Genomic DNA, 20,989 nt, shown 5'->3' with positions numbered 1-20,989 from the left:
CATAATACGATCATCACTTAAGAACGCAATTTTCTCTCTTTCAATCAACAAATTTTTTATGATTGCCTTCTTTCTTTATTTCTTTCTGGTTTTCCTCTCCTAAGATCCTGTCTCTTCTCTCCTGCCTCTTCCTCCAAGCTAGCACATTCCTTTGGTAGCTGTTGCAGGGTTCCACAACATCAACCTCCTAGTTCCTAAAGCAGTTCCCAGTGAATAAATCCACTCTTTACATCTGTGTTCCCTAAACCATTTTGGATCATGAATTACTGTAAATCCCAAGAATTTAAGACCCATGCCCTAACTTAACTGACAAAGCCAAAATAGTAAGCCAGCTATGCAGGCCACTGTTGTGACCCCATGGACCATGACCAATCATCTACAGACTTTCATGTGGAAGCCACAAATCTAGTTTACTGTGTTCCTTTTGCAATGTAGGTTTGAAAAGGACAAAGCTGTATGAACCACAAAGTCACGCTGGCACTGGAGCCAGCTTGGCACTCGATCTACTTCTTTCTTGCCTTCAGAGAGGGACAGAGCAATAAATAAGTTTATAGTCAGTTCATATTAAGACATGTTTTGTACCCATGGAGACCAGAAACGCTTTAAAGACCTAAATCTGAAGAAAGCTGACAGCTTGTAGAGAGAAGAGCTTCTGTCTTCCCTCAGATAGGTTATTATTTGGGACCCAAGACAAGGGTATTCTTTTGTATTTGTAATTGTGTTGCAACACAAAACACTGCAGTAAGAAAATGTAACAGTGCTGGATTATGTCTGAAACTGATATAAAACACCGACTTCACAGTTACCAGATGATTTCTTCCTATAAAGCAGACCAGCTCTAAAAGAAATTATTTTAGTTTAGTTTTATTAGAAGACAAATAATGAAACAGCTATGTTTTCTCAGGAAGGAAACTAGCCTGTACAGCCAGGAGAAACTATTAGTTGTGTGAGAATCAGGTATTTTTCTGCACTGCGCTCCAGCATGCTAGGGTTGTTGGTCTGGCCTCCTCAAACACTCCTTCCCAGGCATCCAATAGCATTTTGCTCTTACTAAATGCAGTACTGAAACCTGCCAGAAAAACAGAGAAAGAGACTGTTCATGAAGTACCAACTGTGTGCTCCCTACAAACTGGCAGAACTGACTCTGCTTGCATTCTTAGATTAAAATCATTAACAGTGAAAGAGTGTACGCATCCGGGTGCTACTAAACTGAATGCCAAGTCAACAGAGAATTCCTATGAAGAAAAGGAATGGGGCAGGTTTTTTAATCTTACTTTGAATATTAACAGTGAAGTCCATGTGGAAAAAAAAAAAAAGCAGCATAAAATGCTAATTACATTCTCTGTGCAGCTCTATAATGCTTCTGAATTAGATCCTATGGGTTTACCATTCATTTTGTTAGCAGCTTTCCAAAAGGTTTTTCTCATAATATTCTTTAAAGTCTGTTGGTTAAATGTTAACAACAAAAAGTTAATACGCATCAAGCCTATTAATTTGCTTTTAAAATGAATAAACAGGCACTCCACTGTTGATTTCCACATTCCTGTATCACTGGAAAGCTGCCAGCCCCATTACATATATAACATCAGTGTTTGTTTTTTTGCTGAGTGGCAGTCCTCGGCAGTAATTATCATCTTGCACCTAAAGTAAATACTATTCCCTGGCTGCAAGTAGAAATAAAGAATTGACTCTTCCTGCATTTTGACTGTTTGCTATCCAGTCCGTCCTGTCGGTATGCTACGTGCCCACTAAACATAATTCCTTGAGCCCTTGTAACTGGGGCCATCTCCTTTGTTTGTAACCAGTGAATTACGAGGATTAGTCCTTCCTCAGATGATCGCCAGCGCAGAAACTCCACCAGCCGTAACCGGGCAACTCGCTTCCAAAAACACTACGGGGAGTAAGAGCAACACAACCAGCACCCGGAGGTGCATTAGGGCACGGGGCAGCGCTGCTGGGCTGGCGGGCGGCCCTGACCCGGGCACACGGGGTGCAGGGGACCCCTGGCCCCTACGACCTCCCGCCGGCCCCTACGACCTGCCCCCGGCACGGGGACGCTGGAACACGTGCGTGGAATATAAAGGCAGCAACAAACCAGCCTTTCACCAAAACTTCACCGAACCCGGCAGCACGCCGGAACGCCAGGAACAATGCGCCCACGGACCGGCCCATACGGGCGCTCCGGGGGGCGTACACGGGCGCAGGGGTCCGGGCCGTCCCGAGCCCAGCCCCGGCGGTGCTCTGCGCTGCATCTCCGCCTCGCCTCTAATGACAGCCGAGAAAACTTTCCTCCCAGCCCGCGATGCAACCGGTCGCTGATACCACTCGCAGTTGTACCCATGGAGTTGGTGCTCCGGGACGTACGAGCCCGCCCGGCGAGGTCGCCCTCCCACCGGTTAACCTCCGCAGCAGGTGCCGGGGCCACGCCGCCCACGACCCCTCCGGTGGGCACAGCAGTGCCCGCAGCCCACCCCTCCCCACGGTGGGCTCCCCCCGAGCCCGACTTTTCTCCCGGCTCCCTCCCGTCCCGTCCCGCCCGCACTCACCAGGATGCCCATCACGTCAGCCCACAGCTGGGCGAACACCTCAGACGTGCCGCTCTCCGCCGGGGCGGCGGGGCCGCCCGCCCGCTCCCCCTCCATGCCCCGGCCCGGCCGCCGGCTCAGTGCCGGCTCCCCGCTGCCGCTGTCCGGCCCCGCCCCGCCATGCCTCCCCCGGCCCGCCCCGCCGCCGCCACTCCTCCAACTTTCGGCCCGCGACAGGCCCACCGGCGGTGCCACTGCGGCGCGGCAGGGCGCCCCCCCGGCGGCGGGACGGCGGCAAAGCCCCTCCTCTCCCTCCTCCCCGCTGCCGGCTGCTCGGCCCCGCACCCCTGCCTGCCCGCGGGCTCGCCAGCCGCACGTGGCCGCCCCAGCGGGGTCCCGGCCCCGGCGCTTCCGCCACCCCGAAACCCGAGGGCCGGGCCCGGCGGGGGGCGGCCTGCTGCTGGCGGGGCTCCACCGGTGCAGGCGCCTCACCTGCCTACCGTGAGGTCCGACGGCGAAGTCAACGGGCTTTCCTTCAGCCCACGGAAAGGCCGCGCTCGCTACGAGGCCGAGGAGGGAAAAGGCACCCGGTTAAAGTTTTAGTTCAAGTACCGGGACCGCATCGTTCGTTCTCCTGAGGAGAGATCCATCATCAATCGCCTCATTAAAGGCAAAGCTCTCCTTGCGGAGGAACTGTGGAAACTGCCCCCATCTATGCCTCCTAGTGCTGCTTTCCTACCCCTCTTTAAGATATTAAATAATCACGAATTACAGACAGCTCCCGCGCCCTTCTTGGGGAACAGCTGAGTGCCCATGCACGCACACACACACACTAAAGAACAGTGGCCAGTTAATGGAGGAAACGGGAGAGGTCAGCAGCAGCTGGGGTCAGATGATGACCCTAAGGCCTGGTCACCACCTCACTCCCAGCTCTGCCGGGACCAGTGCCAAGGAATTCCTTTACACTTGGTGCTCATCTCTAAGCTCTGAAATGGTTATATGTGTCCTTAAAAGATCCTGTTTCAAGCTGCTGTCTACTGAGAGCAACTGTCTGAGAGGCTCTTACAGACTGCAGGGCACTGGTAGCCCGCAAAGGCTGGAGCAACAAATGATACCATTTGCCTACAGGGCTAAAAACGGTTTCAGGAGAAGGCATAAAGCACTCCTCATCTTCTTTCCACATTCCCACCAATGTTCCTCTTCTGTCCTTAAAGCTAAGATTGCTTATGTTACTTTGTAGGCTAGCACCAAAGAGAAAAGCCTAGTAGAAGCACTTCCTTTCTCAGCAACTGGCACTCAAAGCAAGGGACGAGACTTTTCTAAGCACACACAGAACAGAGAAAAGGAGGCGGGGAGCACAGGTAGTAGCAAGAATTACGTTGAAAAAGTGGTAAAGAAACCACTGATAATGTAGATATGTGCACATTTTTCCTGACTCTTCTTTAGGATGCACATGTAGGACGCACACTGTGTAATGCATCATATTACTGGCTAGTACTGAGAAATAGGCCCAAACCAGGTATAAAATCTCTACTGATCGATCTTTAAATTGTATGCAACTGTAAACCGATGAAATACAAGGATAAAGGCGTGCCAGTGAAGTCTGTCAGTACTCTGAGAGGGCTTGCATAACTCAAAACTGGTTTAATTAGTTAGGGGTAATTTACTCAGTGACCCTCTGAAATCCATGTTGAACCACTTACAACAGTAATGTCAACCAACTTTCAAAATATCTGAACAAGGCACACTTTTGATCTCAGGATTTAAATATTCTGGGCTCCTCTTGTGCACAGTCTTGTGTACATGGTCTTTTTTATAGATTAGAGGCATATTTAAAACTAACAAACAACTGCAGCACCAAGTCTAAAACCTCCTCATTGTTCTGACTCAGGCAGCAATGATTAAGAGCAAATAGGTGCAAGGGGCAGCACTCCCACTTGCCCCTCCCTGCCAATGGAGTCTTTGCTCCCCTGTGAGGTTGACTACACAACTTACAGAGGCAGGTCCTGAATATCTGCACTTTTCAGCCTTCCAGTGCGTGTAACAAACTAGTTTATAAATTGTGGTGGTGCAAGAGCTGCTTCCTGAGCCGTGATGTCATCCTCTTTAGAGGAGGCAGCAGCTTTTATCAGAGGAGCATGATGCATGGCTGCAGCAGTCTTCCCTCAGCCAGTTGACTTAATTTATCTGAGACACAGAGCCTTTGATTTTAAAAAAATCAGGGAGAAAAGGAAAGAAAAAGAAAAAAAAAAAAAAAAAGGATCTTCTAAAATCACTTGACTCCAAGAGCAGTTCCTTTAAGAAGCAATTTGACACTAGAATCACAACAAATCCACAGTAGTTTACAATAGCTACCACATTCTGTGGTCTTGCAATTACAGTATCTATTCACCTTCAGACATTTACAAGATGCCATTTTCCCAAGACATTCAATGACTATGACATACTAAAATATTCCCTGCTCTCCCTCTCTCAAACAGATCCCCTCCTAGGTATCACAGCGTTCCTTTATTTTAAGGATGCCAATGTCCTGCAGTTAGAAAACCTAAGGGCATTTTACGGAAAACAGCTGCAACAAGAGCACCCACTCACGGTTGCTCTCACATACACTCCAGGGCACTTGGACAGAAGGTCCCTCCACAGAGGATGTATCAGAGCTCCCTGGGGATGTTCTCCTGCAAATGTCTACACAGGATTTGGAAATGATCAATGTGAATGCTGTGAATCTAGTTTTGCCCAGTTATGGCAGATGCATTCTGCATGGGAGTGTATCCTCCTATCACACCATCAGCTGCATGTGGGTGTGCAGTTAATAAGAGTTTCCCAGATCAACACACCAGGCAGGATTAACGAACTTGGAGAGCACTCTTCTATATTCAAGAGAGAGGGACTTTCTTCTAGAGGAATTCTCAGAGCAGGATCCTAGCTCCAGCTTAAGGTGGCTGTAGGGATGGAATGCTCATCTGTCTCCTTTCTTTACTGCGGGTTCAGGGAGATCACCTTCACCAGGCCAAACTCTTTCTCTTTGAAAAGCACAAACATCAAACACAAACATATGAGTCCTTAAGACAAAAGATGACAATCTTTCTGTCTTGAAGTAGTGTGCATTATATCATCAGTGTCACAGAACAGTGACACAATGGTTTCAACAAAGCATTTAATAGTGAAAAATTGAAATATTCATAAAAATAAACCGGAAAAGCTGACATGCACCATCAGAATCAGACTATGACAACTGCTGGCAACTACATAAATGGCAATTTAAGCCAAGAAATCTATACCACAAATAACCCCAAGTACTTTGATATCCATTTTAAGCTACATGCAAAAGGCTGGGAGATACCACATTGCCTTGAAAAGTGGATTATGCCTCACAGTGTAATGGACACCAAACTTCACAGGTTCCTGATAGTTGAACTGAAGGAAATGGCTTTCTGCTCAGAGGCCTGGCAATTAACTCTGTGTGCGTGAGCAAAACACACGTGGTTTCTCAACATCACTAACACCACCCTGCCCAGTATTTCAAGTCTTAATCAAAACATCAGAGCTTCAGAGAAATAAATAAGCAAGCCATTGTATGCACAGAGGGTGCAGGGGAAGAGAGAAATAAAAATTCCAGCTAGCCCCTACAGGTGACCCACAAAAACCCTAAAACTCTTAACACAAGCCAATTACAATGCAACACACTACTGGCAGTGATTTTATCTCCTTTCAGCTCTCTCCCTCTTCCCCCTTGGAGGGAGTCATCAAATTGAAACATGTAGTTTCACATCATAGCCTCTGACTGCAACAGCAACCCAGTTGCAGGCTCCAACCCATCAACTTATCATAATCCTCCTTGGAACAATTTTATCACATTGGCCTCACTACATCTTTCTGAAAGTCTCTAAAGCATAATTTCTTTTAATTCTCATCTGTTACTTGAGCTTTATGTTCCTTTAGAATTATTTCAGTTAAATTTATTTAAATAATTATTATTTCTGGTAGCAGGGTCCCTCAGGGCAGGTTTTTTTGCATCACTCGTATCAGCCAAAGGAGCTGGCAGCTGCTCTCCAGCAGAACACAGGCGTGCAAGTGGCCATTCCAGAAAGCTTCTAGCATGGGGTGGGATGGAGACCCACACACCCAACCCATCAGCTGTTTTGCCAATCAGGCTGTTGCTCTGTCTCAGACACTCTTAGTATAAACTATAGGAGAGTGCTAGGTCCATCACCTGCACTTGCGCATCAGACTGCTATGTATTCCTGAAATGATCATGTTTTATCATCTGCCAGTTAAGTAACTACAGAAAATATACCTGATTTTGAAAGTGGTACAACAGTGGCTTTAAAATAGACAGTATTTAGACCATATACTCTTTGCTGTACAGTCAGAAATCCTTATTTATTCTTTCAGAGGTTTAGCTGTCAGCTCCCAGTCTTATTGCCAGCCTGATGACTGGATTATTGCATCAAAGTGACAAGAGTACACTTAATATGCTCCACGCAAACCAGATGTTTAATTCTGTTGGTAGACAGCAGTTAGGAACAACGAAGAGTTTTATTCTAAAAAAAAGTCTGAACTCTCCACATTACACCCAACATCAGTACTCCACTAGATTAAAAAATAAGGAGGAAGACACATATCCCCAACAAAATCATTCCAGTAGCCTTAACATTTCAGGCTAGCACCACGCTTCGTAGGTGTACAAATACTGCTAAGCTTGGCAGGCTACAGTTAAAACACAGTGGCTGTGACTTTGAATGAAGGAAAAGAAATCTAAACACAGCAATTATCACAGCCCTCCTGGAAAGATACCTTTTGACGCATAAGGAGAAAGGAAAGGTTCATATCCTCCCTTCCTGCCCAGAGATGTGCTCCACAAAGGCCTCACATCCTGCCCAGTTCTCCTCCCCATTGTGGAGCACAGCACTGTGTCTCTTAATTGGGAGGCAGCAGCACCAGCTCAGTCAGTGGAGGGGCTCCAGAAGCCAGAATGTTATCAGTGAGAAGCATACATCCCCAGGGATACCTGCTTAGGCGCACAGCACACTGCTCCAAAACTGCCCACAGATCGGGACTCCGTCTGCCTCATGCAATGTCAGGCACTGCCTGGACAACTTCCAAAATTTACTAAGACTCTTGCTTCTTCATATTACTTACTTCTGCCTTCTCCATCCAAAGTTAGCATCCCCTCTTCTCTAGCCGCACAGCAAACCCAGCCTTTATGCTTTATTTCTTGTCAACATCTAAATAGTTAGCATTAATTTTCTACTAGTTTTCTCCAGCACTTTTACAAGATGTTTCATAAACCTGAATTAAATTTTCAGGCAGGAGTTCAGCATCCTTTGGGATGTCTAGGGGTAATCTCTACACTGTCATTCCAGGGGCTTGCTCAACTTCTTATATTCTTTCTGTATGCATCTGCTAGAAAGGATATGTATAGATCTTTTTTGCAAAAGACTTAGAAAATCCACAGAGAGAGAACAATTTAGCTCAGTGTCCTTTGGCTGCTCTTACCCCAAATAATTTTAGAACTGGGAAAATGAAAAAGGTGAAAAAGCCAGCCTTAGAACTGGGAATAGGACTTCAGCCTCTCCTTCTTCCAAACACAGTGTCCTTTGATTTCTTTGTTGAAACTCTTGTTAAATTACTAATGCAAAGGAGTCTGATGATCTCATCCCAAATCGCATCATAAAACCAGCCAAGAATAAGGTACAACTTAGTAGCATGCAATAGCCATGCGTTTCAGAGATGCTCAGTGCTGATGTAAATACCACACCGAGTTGGCTGTAGGAAGGTGGGAGGAGCACCGAGAATGCCAAGCTCACACAGCAACTGCTTTATTACTACTCACTTCATGACCAACTCAAATATTTAAAATAAGAATGGATACACCTCAGAGAGGATGTTTATTGCATCTCCCTTTGAAAAGGAAATATCCTTCCTAAATGTTATACTCTCTAGAAAAAGAAACCCAAGAGCTTTCATCAATTTTATCTTTACAAAAACAACCAATTGTGAAATGCAAATGTAGACCTCAAAAAAAAAATATCTGCCTGCTATCAATGGAGAGATAAAAACTTAGAGACTCACCCTTGGCAAAGTATTACAGCCAAGCGCATGGGACACAAACATGCCAATGGTAGAGACTTGGAGGAAAACAGAAGAGGAAGAATTGCTTACTTTTTCTTCCAGAACAGACGACTTCCACCCAAAAGTCACCTCCTCCACATCCCACCTAACACCCACTCCCCCGCTTACCAATTAAATATTGTCCCGAACATAACAGAACACAAACTATTTCCTCAACTGTTTCTTTAATATGCCATCCTTCAGAAGAAGCAGCATACACATGCTACTAAAGCCTGACTTTCAGGTCCCCAGGGACTCACTACTTAGCTCAGGCACAGAAGTCACATAGATCTATTATTACTGAAGGAGTACTTGGTCCTATTTAATGCAGAAGCCAGCCAAAGAAAGAAACCTGCCTGATGATCTCAGCTAGCCATGGGTGAAGATAATAGACCAGATGTGATTATTTGATGTTCGTTTGCAAATCACCTCAGCCTAGGGTTAATTCTTTCTAATGCAGCCACTTGAGAACAATGTCCTGGATTCAACCTCTTCTTTCAGATCAATTTCTGCTGGAATAACTCCTCCTCCATGGCCAGAGCTTCTCTTGCCTTCATCCCCGAAAAGAGCTCTCATCAGCAGGCACTGATGGATGTAAACCACCTAATCTTCTCTCACTTTCCAAGCAGCTTCCCTGCCTTTCCTTTTAAAGGCTTCCTGCCCATTCCCCAGAGTACCAGATCAGACCAAAACACAGGTGTCTTCCCTGATGCTGAGTTGCACTCCTGGGTTAGTTGACCTGTGCACACCCAGCAAGCCTAGACATGTACATTAACAGATAATTTATGGAAAAACAAACAGCAGTTGCCTAGTGAGCAGTAGGCAAGCAGTGGTGTTACACGCGGTGTTGCAATTTCTACTGTAATGATAAGTGTTCAAAACTCACAGAGGTCATGCACCTGGAAAGTACGCTACCATTTAAATGTAATGGAGTTTTTTTAAAGTAAGACTTTTGGAGTGCTTCAGCTTCAATTGCCTGAGTCATCAGGGTGCACTTAGGTCACATTCTCATACTTTTATTGAAAAATAAAAGCCATAGTTTACATTTCCATTATTATAAAAACCAACAGCGAATTGAGAATTTTACATCACTTGGCTCCAGCTAATAGGATGTTAAATAAATCATCAAGCTAGTGATGAAATCAGGAGCATTTGCAAGACTGTGACAATGTAGTCAAGATGATAAGCATTCATTTCAGCTGTGGCTGTAAACACAGGCATGAGCTTGTTTCACAGAGTCCGTGCTCTCCTGGAGGAGCCTTACTTTTCACTACCTTGAAAGCTGTACAATCATTCAAGATGCATGCTCTCAAATCAGAGTTTCAAATTGCCATGGAAAAAAATATATTAAAACCTGCTCTGCGCTCACTAAGAAGAGCTAACAAGGAAGTTGAGAATCATACCTGATCAGCACATTTCATTTTCCCTATATTGTTAATGACATGTTTCACTTCATAAAACTTCATTAAGTAATAGAGAAAGGAGAGAAACATCTCTCAGCAGTCGGGCACACCTGTAGCCCTGGAACTGTGTACATTTTACATCCATGAATTCACTGAAGGGGCATGAGACACTTACTACTTGTGTAACACAGCAAGGACAGGGAGTAATTCCGAGGAGCAGCTGCTTCCAGTTAGGGCAACTCAGCTGAAAAGCAGAGGTGCCTGTCAAACTAATTAAAGTGAGGAGAAGCTATCTATCTGAAACTCCTGCTTTTAAGCACTTGGCTAACCCACCCCCGAATGTAATTTAAAATAAATAAAAAAAAAAAAAAAAAGAAGGCAAATAAGAGAGACAAATGAAAACAGGCTTAAGCGTTGCTGAAAATACACCTCCAAGCTATTATCTTAATAAATATTTTGGGAAGTTTGTGAACAGAAGGATTATTGTGACTGTGGTGGTGTGAGTGGGAGGAATTTACCCTCCACAGCTCAACCAACTGCATCAGTGATGATACAACAGCCCTCAAGGGCAATGAGCTAACTGCATTGGCTCAATGTTGATGAATTTTTACAAAGAAGCCATTTTGTTGAAGTATATGCAGAGTAAGCTGGTATCTCTAGTTCTCAGAAAAAACGAACCTTCATTTGCAAGGATTTAATAATTAGGCAATTCTGTCTGAAGATGGCCAAATACACTACTTCGGTATAATGTGTATCCTGTAGCAACATATGCCTAATCACAAAAAGTGATTTGGGGTTTTGAAAGTTGCTAATACACTTGATCCCAGAAGTGCATCACATATTCCTTTTGATTTCTGTGGGAAGAGGTGATTTATGTGAATGCATTTAAACAAACAACTGTTGCTTGGCTGGAGGAAGGTTAAAGGGACTGGAAAGGATGCAGTGATTATCTGAAAGCATCAAGGGTGTGTAAACACCAAGGGGAAAGTCAGATTGCTGAAGAAAGCTCAAGAGGGTGTAACTCGGGCAATGAGATAAATGTATGTGTTTTTAAGCCCTGAAATATTGGCTTCTAAAACGATGACATTATTTGTGCATGCAAAAGAACCTCTGGTCATTTCAGAAGTCACGGCTATTTGTTACTGAGGACAAAATATGTGAAAGTGGACTAAAAGGAATGAAAGAAATTTGCTATAGGGATGAAGGGGAATATGGGATACAGCAACAGTAACTCTGTATCTTGGGGCAAACCAGGTGACCTTCTGGAGTCACTTTATACTATCTGCCATCTCTACCACAGTGGAGGCAGCAGGGGTGGGTGGTGAGCCTACAAGGCTCAGGGCTAGGTACAAGCCATTAATTTCACATGGCTTGCAGCTACATGGAAGTATTTTGGATGTTTTTCATGGGTAATTCTAAGGGGTATGCTACCTGTGCAATTACCTAAGAAGTCTGAAAAGCCTATTTGGCCCTTAATCCCCTTGATTACACATGTGGCATTTAGGGAATATATAAGCATATGGTAAAATGCCAGCAAGGTATTGGGCCTCATCTAGATTATTTGCATTACTCACCAACTTTCATTTCTTTTTAATAGATAAATTTAAAACTCCTGGAGATAAAAATAATTATTATATTTCTTGTTGTTTAATATTTATTTTATTTGTATATGCAAACTGCATGAGCAGACAGAGCTAAGAAAAGACAGCATTTTGACTCGTCAAAAAGACAAATTCCTTGCCTCCTAAAAGCTTTCTCCAAGTGTTGTGATACCTTTTTATCTCCTAGTATTTTCCAGGTAACATTTCCAGACATGGATATCTCATGTTAGAAATGAAATACAATTATTCTCCTGGGTAGTTGCTTAAAGCAGCTTTCACTGTATCAAACATGATTTAAACTTATGCCTTCTATTGCCTGTACTTTCCCAGCTAGTGTTCAAGTTTGTCTGAAACCAGAAAGCAATTCAAAGGACCTAGTTATTCACAGCACCCTAAAACACGCACAATATTATCCTGATTTCTAGCAAGTTCAAATGTATCCAAAGACTTTGGCAAGGGAGGTACCGTTTAAAAATATTTTAGCACCTACTATTTCCCAAAGAAGTGTGTGTATAGACACAGGCAACAGAGGTTAAATACCTGAGTTGGTTTTATATGGATACACAAGAAATGACTGTAACAGGCTCCGTGTATGACAGATGATTCATGTCAGTGTCAAAGGGCTAAACAGTATTAGAGGCTACTTAGTGTCCTTGGTTTCATGTAAGTTTAACCTGTTCATGTTCATTCAAGAATGCTCAGGCTTGGCTTAAAGATACAAAGATTTTGGCTGTAATAATGACTGCTGCCTTCACCTCTTACTCTCACTCCTGCACCTTGGTAATTACAAATGAGGACTCCTGAAGCGTAGAGTTCAAGAGGCTAAGGGAGGGTAAGCACAGGGCTGGAAAGATACATAGACAAGTTATATTTCTTTTTCCACCCTATTATCCCGTAGGAGTTTTAAACAGACAAATGGATTTGTCAAGAATTAATTGTGTCAAATCAATCTAATTTCCTTCCTTGGAGGATAATTGGTACTGGATAAGAAGTAGTAGCAGATGGAGTACACATTGAATTTAATAAGGTTTCTACCTTATTCAACACAGTCAGCTGATACCATAATAAGTGGTGTACAACTGGTTGAAAAGAACACTTTTAGAGATTAGTTTTCAGTGGTTTGGTTGGTGGCCAAAGTGAAAGAATATATTGAGCGGAGTTTTGCAGGACTGTGTTCTTCAATATTTTAATTAACAGCTTGGTTGGTAGAATAGAGAATAAGCTCACTGCATTTACAGATGGCAGAAAGCTCAGAGAGCCTGAAAATAACTACTGAACATGAATCAAATAAGTCATCTTGTTGCAGAGCAGCAAGTTTCATAGTAAGACACACCCAATATAGCCAGTACACAACCACCAAGATGTGTAGCAATCTGTATGCTGCTCACCAAATGCAAACCCTCAGCTGGAGTACAGTATTGTGTTCTGGCCCAGCATGCTCTAGACTTCAAAACAGACATGGACTAATGGGAGAAAATAAAGAAGGCATTACATGAATTAGATGTTTATGAGCAGAGATTGAAAGGACAAGGATACTTTATCCAAAACAAAAGATTGCCCGTGAATAGGGTAATAATTTTCAAATATGTAAAAGCTTTGCTTCACTGAGAAAAAACTTCTCTATTTACTGGGGATAGGGCAAGAACGAACAGGTTTAATTGCAGAAGGGGTGATGTTAGCTTAAACACTAGAAAAAGCTTTCTAACTGCAAGGTTTGTAAAGTGGTGGAATTGATTGCCTGGGGTCAGTGTTGTGCCTTCATCACTGTCTAACCTGTTCTTGAGAGTCTCTCAACATCCCATTATTTTGGTACAATTGATTCAGCTCTGGGGCTTGGGGTTGGCTAAATAACCTCTTAAGAGTTTTTCCAGGTTTTATTTTAGGGGTTTTTTTTAATACTTTTTTTGGTATGTTTTAATTCTTTAAACCAGACTATGACAGCCTTATGTACAGTAGCCAGCATTTATTCAAAAGGATATCTGAGTGCATTCGCGCCAAAAAGCCAATATACAATGCTGCAAGCTAGAATCAGAGCTTACAGGTATTAAAGACACCACAAAGAGCATGGAAATGCTTTTTATGCCAGTGCCACAGAAACAGCCATTGACACCTGGAGAACTGGAGAGTTTTTATATAGGTTACTCGTAAATTCTGTGATTTTGATAGCGACCTGAAGATCTATCCCAGAGTTTGCTACCACCTGGCCTGCTTTTAATATTAACATTTGCACAAGACATTCGAGTGGCTGTGGCAGCATGTAACTGATATGAGTGAGGATGACAGTTGCCAGAGGGACAGCCTGCTGTACAAGGAAGCCAAGAATCTCAAACTCAACATGCTTCATAAGAATAATCTTAAAAATTACAGCTGCTCAAGGGCAATAGGTTTGTTAGTTCCTTTATATTCCAACTGAAATGCATTAAATATTTTGTTTGGGTATTCCTACCCCTCTTGGTCATAACCAATGACAATCACCATAAAATATGGTCTACCTACCCTTCCAGAAGTGAAATCATTGCCTGCTTTCTTCAAAGAAGCAATTTCTGGGGAAGCATATATGTCTATCAGGATTTAAATGCTGGAAGCGCACTGCAAATGTGGCTTTCTTGTGTAAACCAGACCTGCCAAGGAGTGTACCTTTAGCAGAAGTTACACTCAAAAAGTTATTCTGTGTTTTTCATACAACACATACATATGTACAAGAACTGAGCATGATGGTGGCATGCCAAGATTAGCAGAAATGATCAGGACAGCCACTTTCTTCTCTGAGACCTTCACAGGCATCATCCTTTTGGAAATCAGACCCTCACAGTGCTGATTTCCCCAAACCAGACATTCACAAGATCCCTCCTTTGGGAGCCTGAGAGGGGGAGGAAGCACGGGGAGACGTGTATTCACACATCCCCGGAGACAGCATTACACAGACATCTTCATGTATTCTACACATATTCAATTACCTATGTCAATCTGTGATTGCACAGACAGACAACCCTGCTATTTACATTAAAATAGATGCATACAATAACATCTGTGACTGCAGATACACCTAATACAACGTACAGTAGCCAAGCTAGCAGCAAGTGACCAACCAGCCAAAATGGCAAATTCAGCAGCACGAAATCATTTCCCTGGGTTATGAATCCACAGGAGGCTTCACAGGCCAGTTAGCAAGTTATCGCTCTTACTCCCCACCCCGTAGTAAGTGAGTTAAGCAAGTTGCTGATTAGGAAAAAGTGCTCTCTCAGACTCTACAGCCCACACTTTCTGAGGCAGGATGCATGGAGAAAGTTAGTAAGGTTTGGAGAGAGTTAGTAAGGTTGTGTCAATTAGACACAACAGGGACATGGCATCCCATCTGCTCTACAAATGTCAAAGAGCTTCATGACACCTGTCTGAGAGGAAAAAGAACCCCACAAGCAAAAGTTTACCACAGGTTTGGATACTCCTGTGAAACAAAGGCCTCTTTGTACTAGTGCCTTCTGCAGCAAAAGCCCTTTGGAAAAGTCTGGAATATTTTTTGCAGTGGTATTTTATACCAGAGGGTGAAAAAAGAGAAACAGACACATACCCTTTCCACACTAAATGCCTTATCACAAGAATCAGAGTGAGTTTTTTTCTAACTTTGAAGGTGTCGTAACTGTAGCTAAAGCCTCCACTTGTAGGAAAACACCTCCTCCCCTCAAATACAAATGCTGAAAGAGGAATGAAGTTGGTAACTTTAAGTATCTCATTTCCCAGCCATTCCTAGTAAATTCTAGATTTGCACATTGCAAAAGGTACAATGCCAATCATACATCTCCCACTCGCTTCCCCTGGAACAAAAGCAGTTTCTGGACAGAAGCAGCAAGAAGTTTCCTTTCTCCATAATCCAGGTGGAACTGGAGAGATCCAGTCTTTTCTCCCTGTTGCACTGAACAGAGATAGTATGTCCCCTGAAATCCCATTGCTCCCTTCCTGCAGTCTCTCTGCATTAGCTACTTTTGCTTATGTCTGAAAAACTAGTCCAATCTGCAACAAGCCCAGAAAAATCATGTTAACATGGATATAAAGCAATAACCACAGCTTCCAGAAAGAGCTGTTTTTCTCCTTGGTATGACTATCTTCTGTGCTAAAACACCCCCAAACCTCAATCTAAAATCATCAGTGCTTGGACTTTATGATAGCTGACAATTACCTTGGCAACTCTAAAAAGGAGCTCCTGCTTTTCTACGCAACTTGCTCTTACTGCCTGAACTGCCACCGTGCCAGCCATCCACAATTCCAGATGTTATAATTCTTGTGGTAATGAGTGACAATGTTATTAGAGTTAACCAAAGTCAGAGGAACATGTAAAATGGGAGCTTTTGTCTACACATAAGGTTCTGGAAAGTCTAGAAATAAATAGCACAGGAATCAATTCAGGAAATGAAAGGCAGTGGGACGGACCATGATGAAAATTTTCCTGACAGGTGTTTGTGCAAATACGCCTTTTATGCTTCAGTTTCTAAACATGTTATTTCTTCAAATATTTAGCATTTAGCATGTATTTAGTTTTTACTACAGAAGCATCTGGACATCTCACCTAAAGAACAAGATTCTCACTACTAAACACTGCATATAGCTTAAGGGCATTTTCATTGTACATCTGAATGTGAAATAGAAGGTGAAGATGCACAAAGATGAAGTTATTTGCCCTGGGAAACACAGCAAATAAGTTACAGAGCCAGAAAGGAAATCAAGGTCTTCCTAAGTTGTGGTCCAGGGCACTGCTAACTGGACCACGCCATGCTCCTCATGATGTAAATAGTCATGCACCAGTCCAGGATGCACATGACATGCTCCGTGACTCTAAGAAAGCAAAGATATCTTAGGAAATGATCTGTTTTGCTGGACACCTTTTACACAATGAAGCATAACAGAAATAAACCTGTTAAAAACATTACAGCAACAACCACAGAAAATACACAGCTGTAAGCAGACGCTCTTGTAACTGGGAAGGGGAAATGCTTTGTGATGAAGTCCCAAACCATGCAATGACGTGGGAGTGCTTTCTGGAAAGTAATACTTCTGTACTACAAAGTGCATGCAAAATGCAGTTTCCCAAGAAAGTGAACTGAAATATCAAATATTTTTAAAGTAAATTCTGTTTGCAAGGAAATTTGGTATCTTAGAACTAAAAGCATTACAGTCATCTGGAAAACTGTATCAGCACCGTGATCTTTCTGGAAGGTAGCACAGTGACAGGCAGGCATATTTCAATTGTATTTTCCATGTAAAATTATATTAATGATAATTATGGACGTACAGGACACGCTATATCATAGTGACCTGTCATCATCGTTTTCTGGCACAGTACTAAAGATGCAGAACCACAGAGTATTCAATTACAAATGCACTAATCTCATTTTATAAGAATCATAGCGATAGTTTTCTCTCTCCTCATTCCAGGCTCTTGCATCTTTCAAGATTTCATGTTACCTCCCCATACTGAAATATGGCGAAAGGGGAGAAAGAGAAATGAGACATTTAGAATAACCTAGCTCCTGAAGCCCTTTCTATATCAGTATCAGTGGAGTAAGCAAACTGGTTTTGAAACCTCTGCTGCTAATCTTCACTGCTTAAACAGATAGCAGATGCCTTCCTCTTATTTACTATCAGAAATGCAGGTAACAAACACTGTGAATCCACTATTAATTCCTACTATACTGTTTCTGAAGCTGTGGCATTCAGCTTGTGGTTCATGGGCTTCTGAGCCTTACCAAGTAGCTTAATGACGTTCTTAGAAAGTAATTAGGAACATTACTTATTTCTTAATAGCCTTAAATTCACCACACCAATTTGCATCTATGTCTAGACAACTTTATGAATACAGAAAGGTTGCAAATCACTTTTGCTGAGTTTCAACCAGAGTCTGAAACTCAACTAGTTAAGTTGTGGTACCAGGTCAATGGTTAAACCTGCACAATATGCCATGGAAGCCACAGCTAATGTATAGGAACTGTTGCAAGCAAAACGTTTGTGGAATAATTAGTTACTCTGGGGCAGCTAAGTAGTCAGTTCAACATGGGAAAGTGCTAGTAGTTAGGTGACTAAGTAGCATAGAGGGCCCAAAATACACACACATTGGACTAAACTGCACAGGTTTTAAAGTAAGTTAGAAGCAATCAAGAGAAGAACGTGGCCAAACTCTCTTTTAAGACATCTAAGCCCTTATGTATGCAGGAAGTTTCTCCCAAGTTTTTTTAAAACACAGTGTAGAAATTTGTTTCCCTTTGTTAGGGTCTTGAGCCTCTAACCTTTGCCTTTCAATTTAGGAGGAGCCCAGACACTCCTAGCCTGACTGGGAAGTGCTCCTGCTCCTCCCCAGGTGCTCAGGCACCTTAGTGACCTCCCTCCATCCATAGTTCTTTCAAGAGGGGCAAAAAGCTTCTCCTACAGAAAAAAAATCCAACCCAAAATAGAACAGGAAACCCACAGAAACAAACCTACAGATTCCTATGGAAAGCAGGAAAAATTTGGACAACTCATCTAAGGGAGAAGGCACAGGGTCTTCCTAAGCATCCCCTTATACCCCACCAAACTAGTAAGGTCCAGACAGAGGAGAGGGGCACACATGGACGTGTGTGTGCACATGCACACATACACACTGGGGCTGGATGTAGAGGCTACGCAGAGGATACTGCCAAGAGTGGTTTGACTTCTTTGATCATGGGGTAATGGCTCCAGGACAGATTCCCTGCTATTCTGCTGTTATCCATCTAGTGAAGAAAGACAGAAAACAACAAAGTGAACTAAATTCTCCCCTCTTAACCAAAACAATGTAGACAACAGTCAAACCCCAGAGAAGTGATGGAAGAGAGGGTGGAAAAGAAAGAGCACAAAATCTAAAGAGGGAAAGAGGGGAAAAGAGATACTGGGGTTCACTGTAAGGTCACAAGAGGGACAGGAAGAAATAGCACCTCAGTCTGGTTAACCTATTAAAAGCCTGTGTGCTAATAAAAGAGCTATAACGAATCAAACAGGAGGAACTGGAAGTCTTAATGCATAATAAAGTATGAGATTTAATTGTCATAACAGAAATTTGCTTAGAGCTCACACAAATGAAAGGTACAGCTTATTAGGGAATGATAAGTGAGGGAAAAGCCTGCATTTTTATTTCAAAGGTAACTCCCAGACTCTGGAAAGATAGAACAGAAAGCCCTCTTCAGAATTTTGGGACATTAATAAGACTTTAGGGGCTGTTCACGTTTTCAGAGGTGTGATCAAAACATCCACTCTGAGGCTCTTAGAGGGCCAATAACCATCCTCTCCAGATCATGATGCTCAACATCCAACTGCAAGAAGTGCCTGAGCCTGCAGAGGCCGCAGAAAATCCTGAGAACCATAAGCAAGAGAGAGCCATGTCCTCAGCTAGCCTCTAATGCGCATGAAACCTGATTTCTGTGTTTCGAGACTGCACAAAGCTAGAAGGAGCTGCAGGCGTATGAGAGTGTGATTAGATGCACAGATGGATACAGAAACTGGAGAAATGGGCTAAGACAAAACAGGAGGCAGCATGCAAAAAGGACATATTTGTTGCAAAATACTTCACTTGGAAAGAAATAAGTTAGGAGGATGAGCAGGAGATTGGAGGCAGCTGGCCCTGAGGCAGTTCTTACAAAAGGATCTGCAGGCTGAACATGAGTCAACTTATTTCTTGCTGTCACAGAAAAGCAACCATTATATAAAGATTTACTAACAGACAGCACGTAAAATAAAACTTTTGCTCTCCTCAGCATTGCAAGACCTCCATCAGCTGGGCCATGAGACTCATTGCTGACACTGCACTTCAAAAAAGATCTGAATCAATTAAGAAGAGTCCAGAGGAAAACACCTTAAATAACCTAGAATAACCTAGAGGCCTAGTTTTATTAGGTCCACAAAACATGTCCAGCAGAAGAAACCAACTGCCTGGGATTTAGTGCTAGCTCAGTTGGAAGATCGTCAGCCTAAGAATTTATGATGGCTAGCATTTCCTTGCCCCTCTGCAGACACATGAAGTTATGCAGACACATCCTTTTTTTATTTTATTTTTAATGTAAATGGAAATTAGGGAAAAAAACCCAGGGATTTTTAGCCCTCTTGATTTTAAAGTGCATGAAAATACATTTTCAGCATATTTCAAGTACTGAAAGAACTGGCTTAAAAAGATACCAAACATATTGGGGAGAATATTTAAAGAACTCTCATTATACTGGAAGCCTAACCTAAGCTTGAGCAGCTGTGATCAACAGTACTGCCTATTTACAATAGATTGTAAGAGGATGAAAATTGAAGGTATTAAAAATAGATGTTCTTCATATTTTATGAAGAAAAGAGAATAAAGGCTGTTTAGAAAATTATTTTATCTTTGAATAGACACTCTGCACTTAGAGATATATAATTCTCCATCTCTCCACCTTCATACAATGTTCAAGAGTTATCTTCCAAGTTCATTTAAACCAAATGCATAGCACCACTACACTGTATTTCCTTTTTATTCACCTATTTTCTCTGTTCAGAGAAATACGTATTTAACTTCAGCCCCTTTAGGGCGCAGCAGCTCCCACTGATACATCAAGGGCTGCAAAATAGCCAAGGCTTCACCAGCCACAATGACTCAAGTCCTGTTTTAGTCAACATTGTTTTCCTTAATAAGTCCGCTGAAAGCTACTGAAAATAGATCGTTAGTGCTTCTCAATGGGGAGGCATTCTGTAGTTGTCACCATTGAAGGAACAGTGAAACTGAACAGTCCGGGTTTGGTTTTTTTTTTTCCTTTAATTTTAAATTCTTATGTACCAGTAAAATAGCTCAGTACGTGAGATGATTACACTTATGGAAACCTGCTTATTTAGTTGGAACAAGAGTCTCTATTGTAACTGCTAAAATAACCTGGTTCAGTTCTACATATAATTCTAGGAATTAAGAATCTTAAACTTGATTTTATACCATCTATTATAAAGTGTATATACTGTAAAGTACTATGTACTGCAAAGAGACACTTTTAAAATTTTTAGACTTCATTTGCTGAAGCATAGTCTGCATATTTTTGTGAAACTAAGCACATAATTGAACAGCTTCGGAGTTAAAGTTAAAACTTGCTTATATAGAAGGCCCTGGCACTAAAAAAGTGACAACTCCTCATGTCAGTGCCAACAAAGAACCGTATTTTTGCAGGCTTTCACGCACAGAAAATGTATAAGTCACGTTAAAAGTTTCAACTGAAAACCAAACATTTTCTGATTTTATTTTTGTAAAGCCCTTTGGTTTGACACCTAATTTAATTCCAAGAGAGCGAGAAGAGAATATTCTGTCCTATTGTGCTCTGGGACCTTAAAGCTCAGCATG

General features: G+C 42.5%; 1 protein-coding gene across 6 annotated transcripts in view; it reads right to left on the bottom strand.

Moving 5' to 3' along the window:
* Window positions 1-20,989, bottom strand: part of SASH1 (SAM and SH3 domain containing 1) — a 567,989-nt gene that overhangs the window by 119,141 nt on the left and 427,859 nt on the right. Inside the window, exon 1 of one of the 6 annotated variants that reach the window (XM_065680531.1) lies at window positions 2,547-2,680. The exons of the other annotated variants lie outside the window; for them this stretch is intronic. Within the exon in view, the coding sequence (XP_065536603.1) occupies window positions 2,547-2,642 (96 nt within the window). The 5' untranslated portion in view covers window positions 2,643-2,680. Of the gene's footprint in view, window positions 1-2,546; window positions 2,681-20,989 lie in introns of those variants that run through there. 6 annotated transcript variants of the gene reach the window in all.

This window comes from Lathamus discolor, chromosome 5, assembly GCF_037157495.1.
Source record: "Lathamus discolor isolate bLatDis1 chromosome 5, bLatDis1.hap1, whole genome shotgun sequence".
Taxonomy (NCBI): domain Eukaryota; kingdom Metazoa; phylum Chordata; class Aves; order Psittaciformes; family Psittacidae; genus Lathamus; species Lathamus discolor.
The sequence above is the reverse complement of the archived record's forward strand: the minus strand, read 5'-3'. Positions and strand labels throughout refer to the sequence as shown.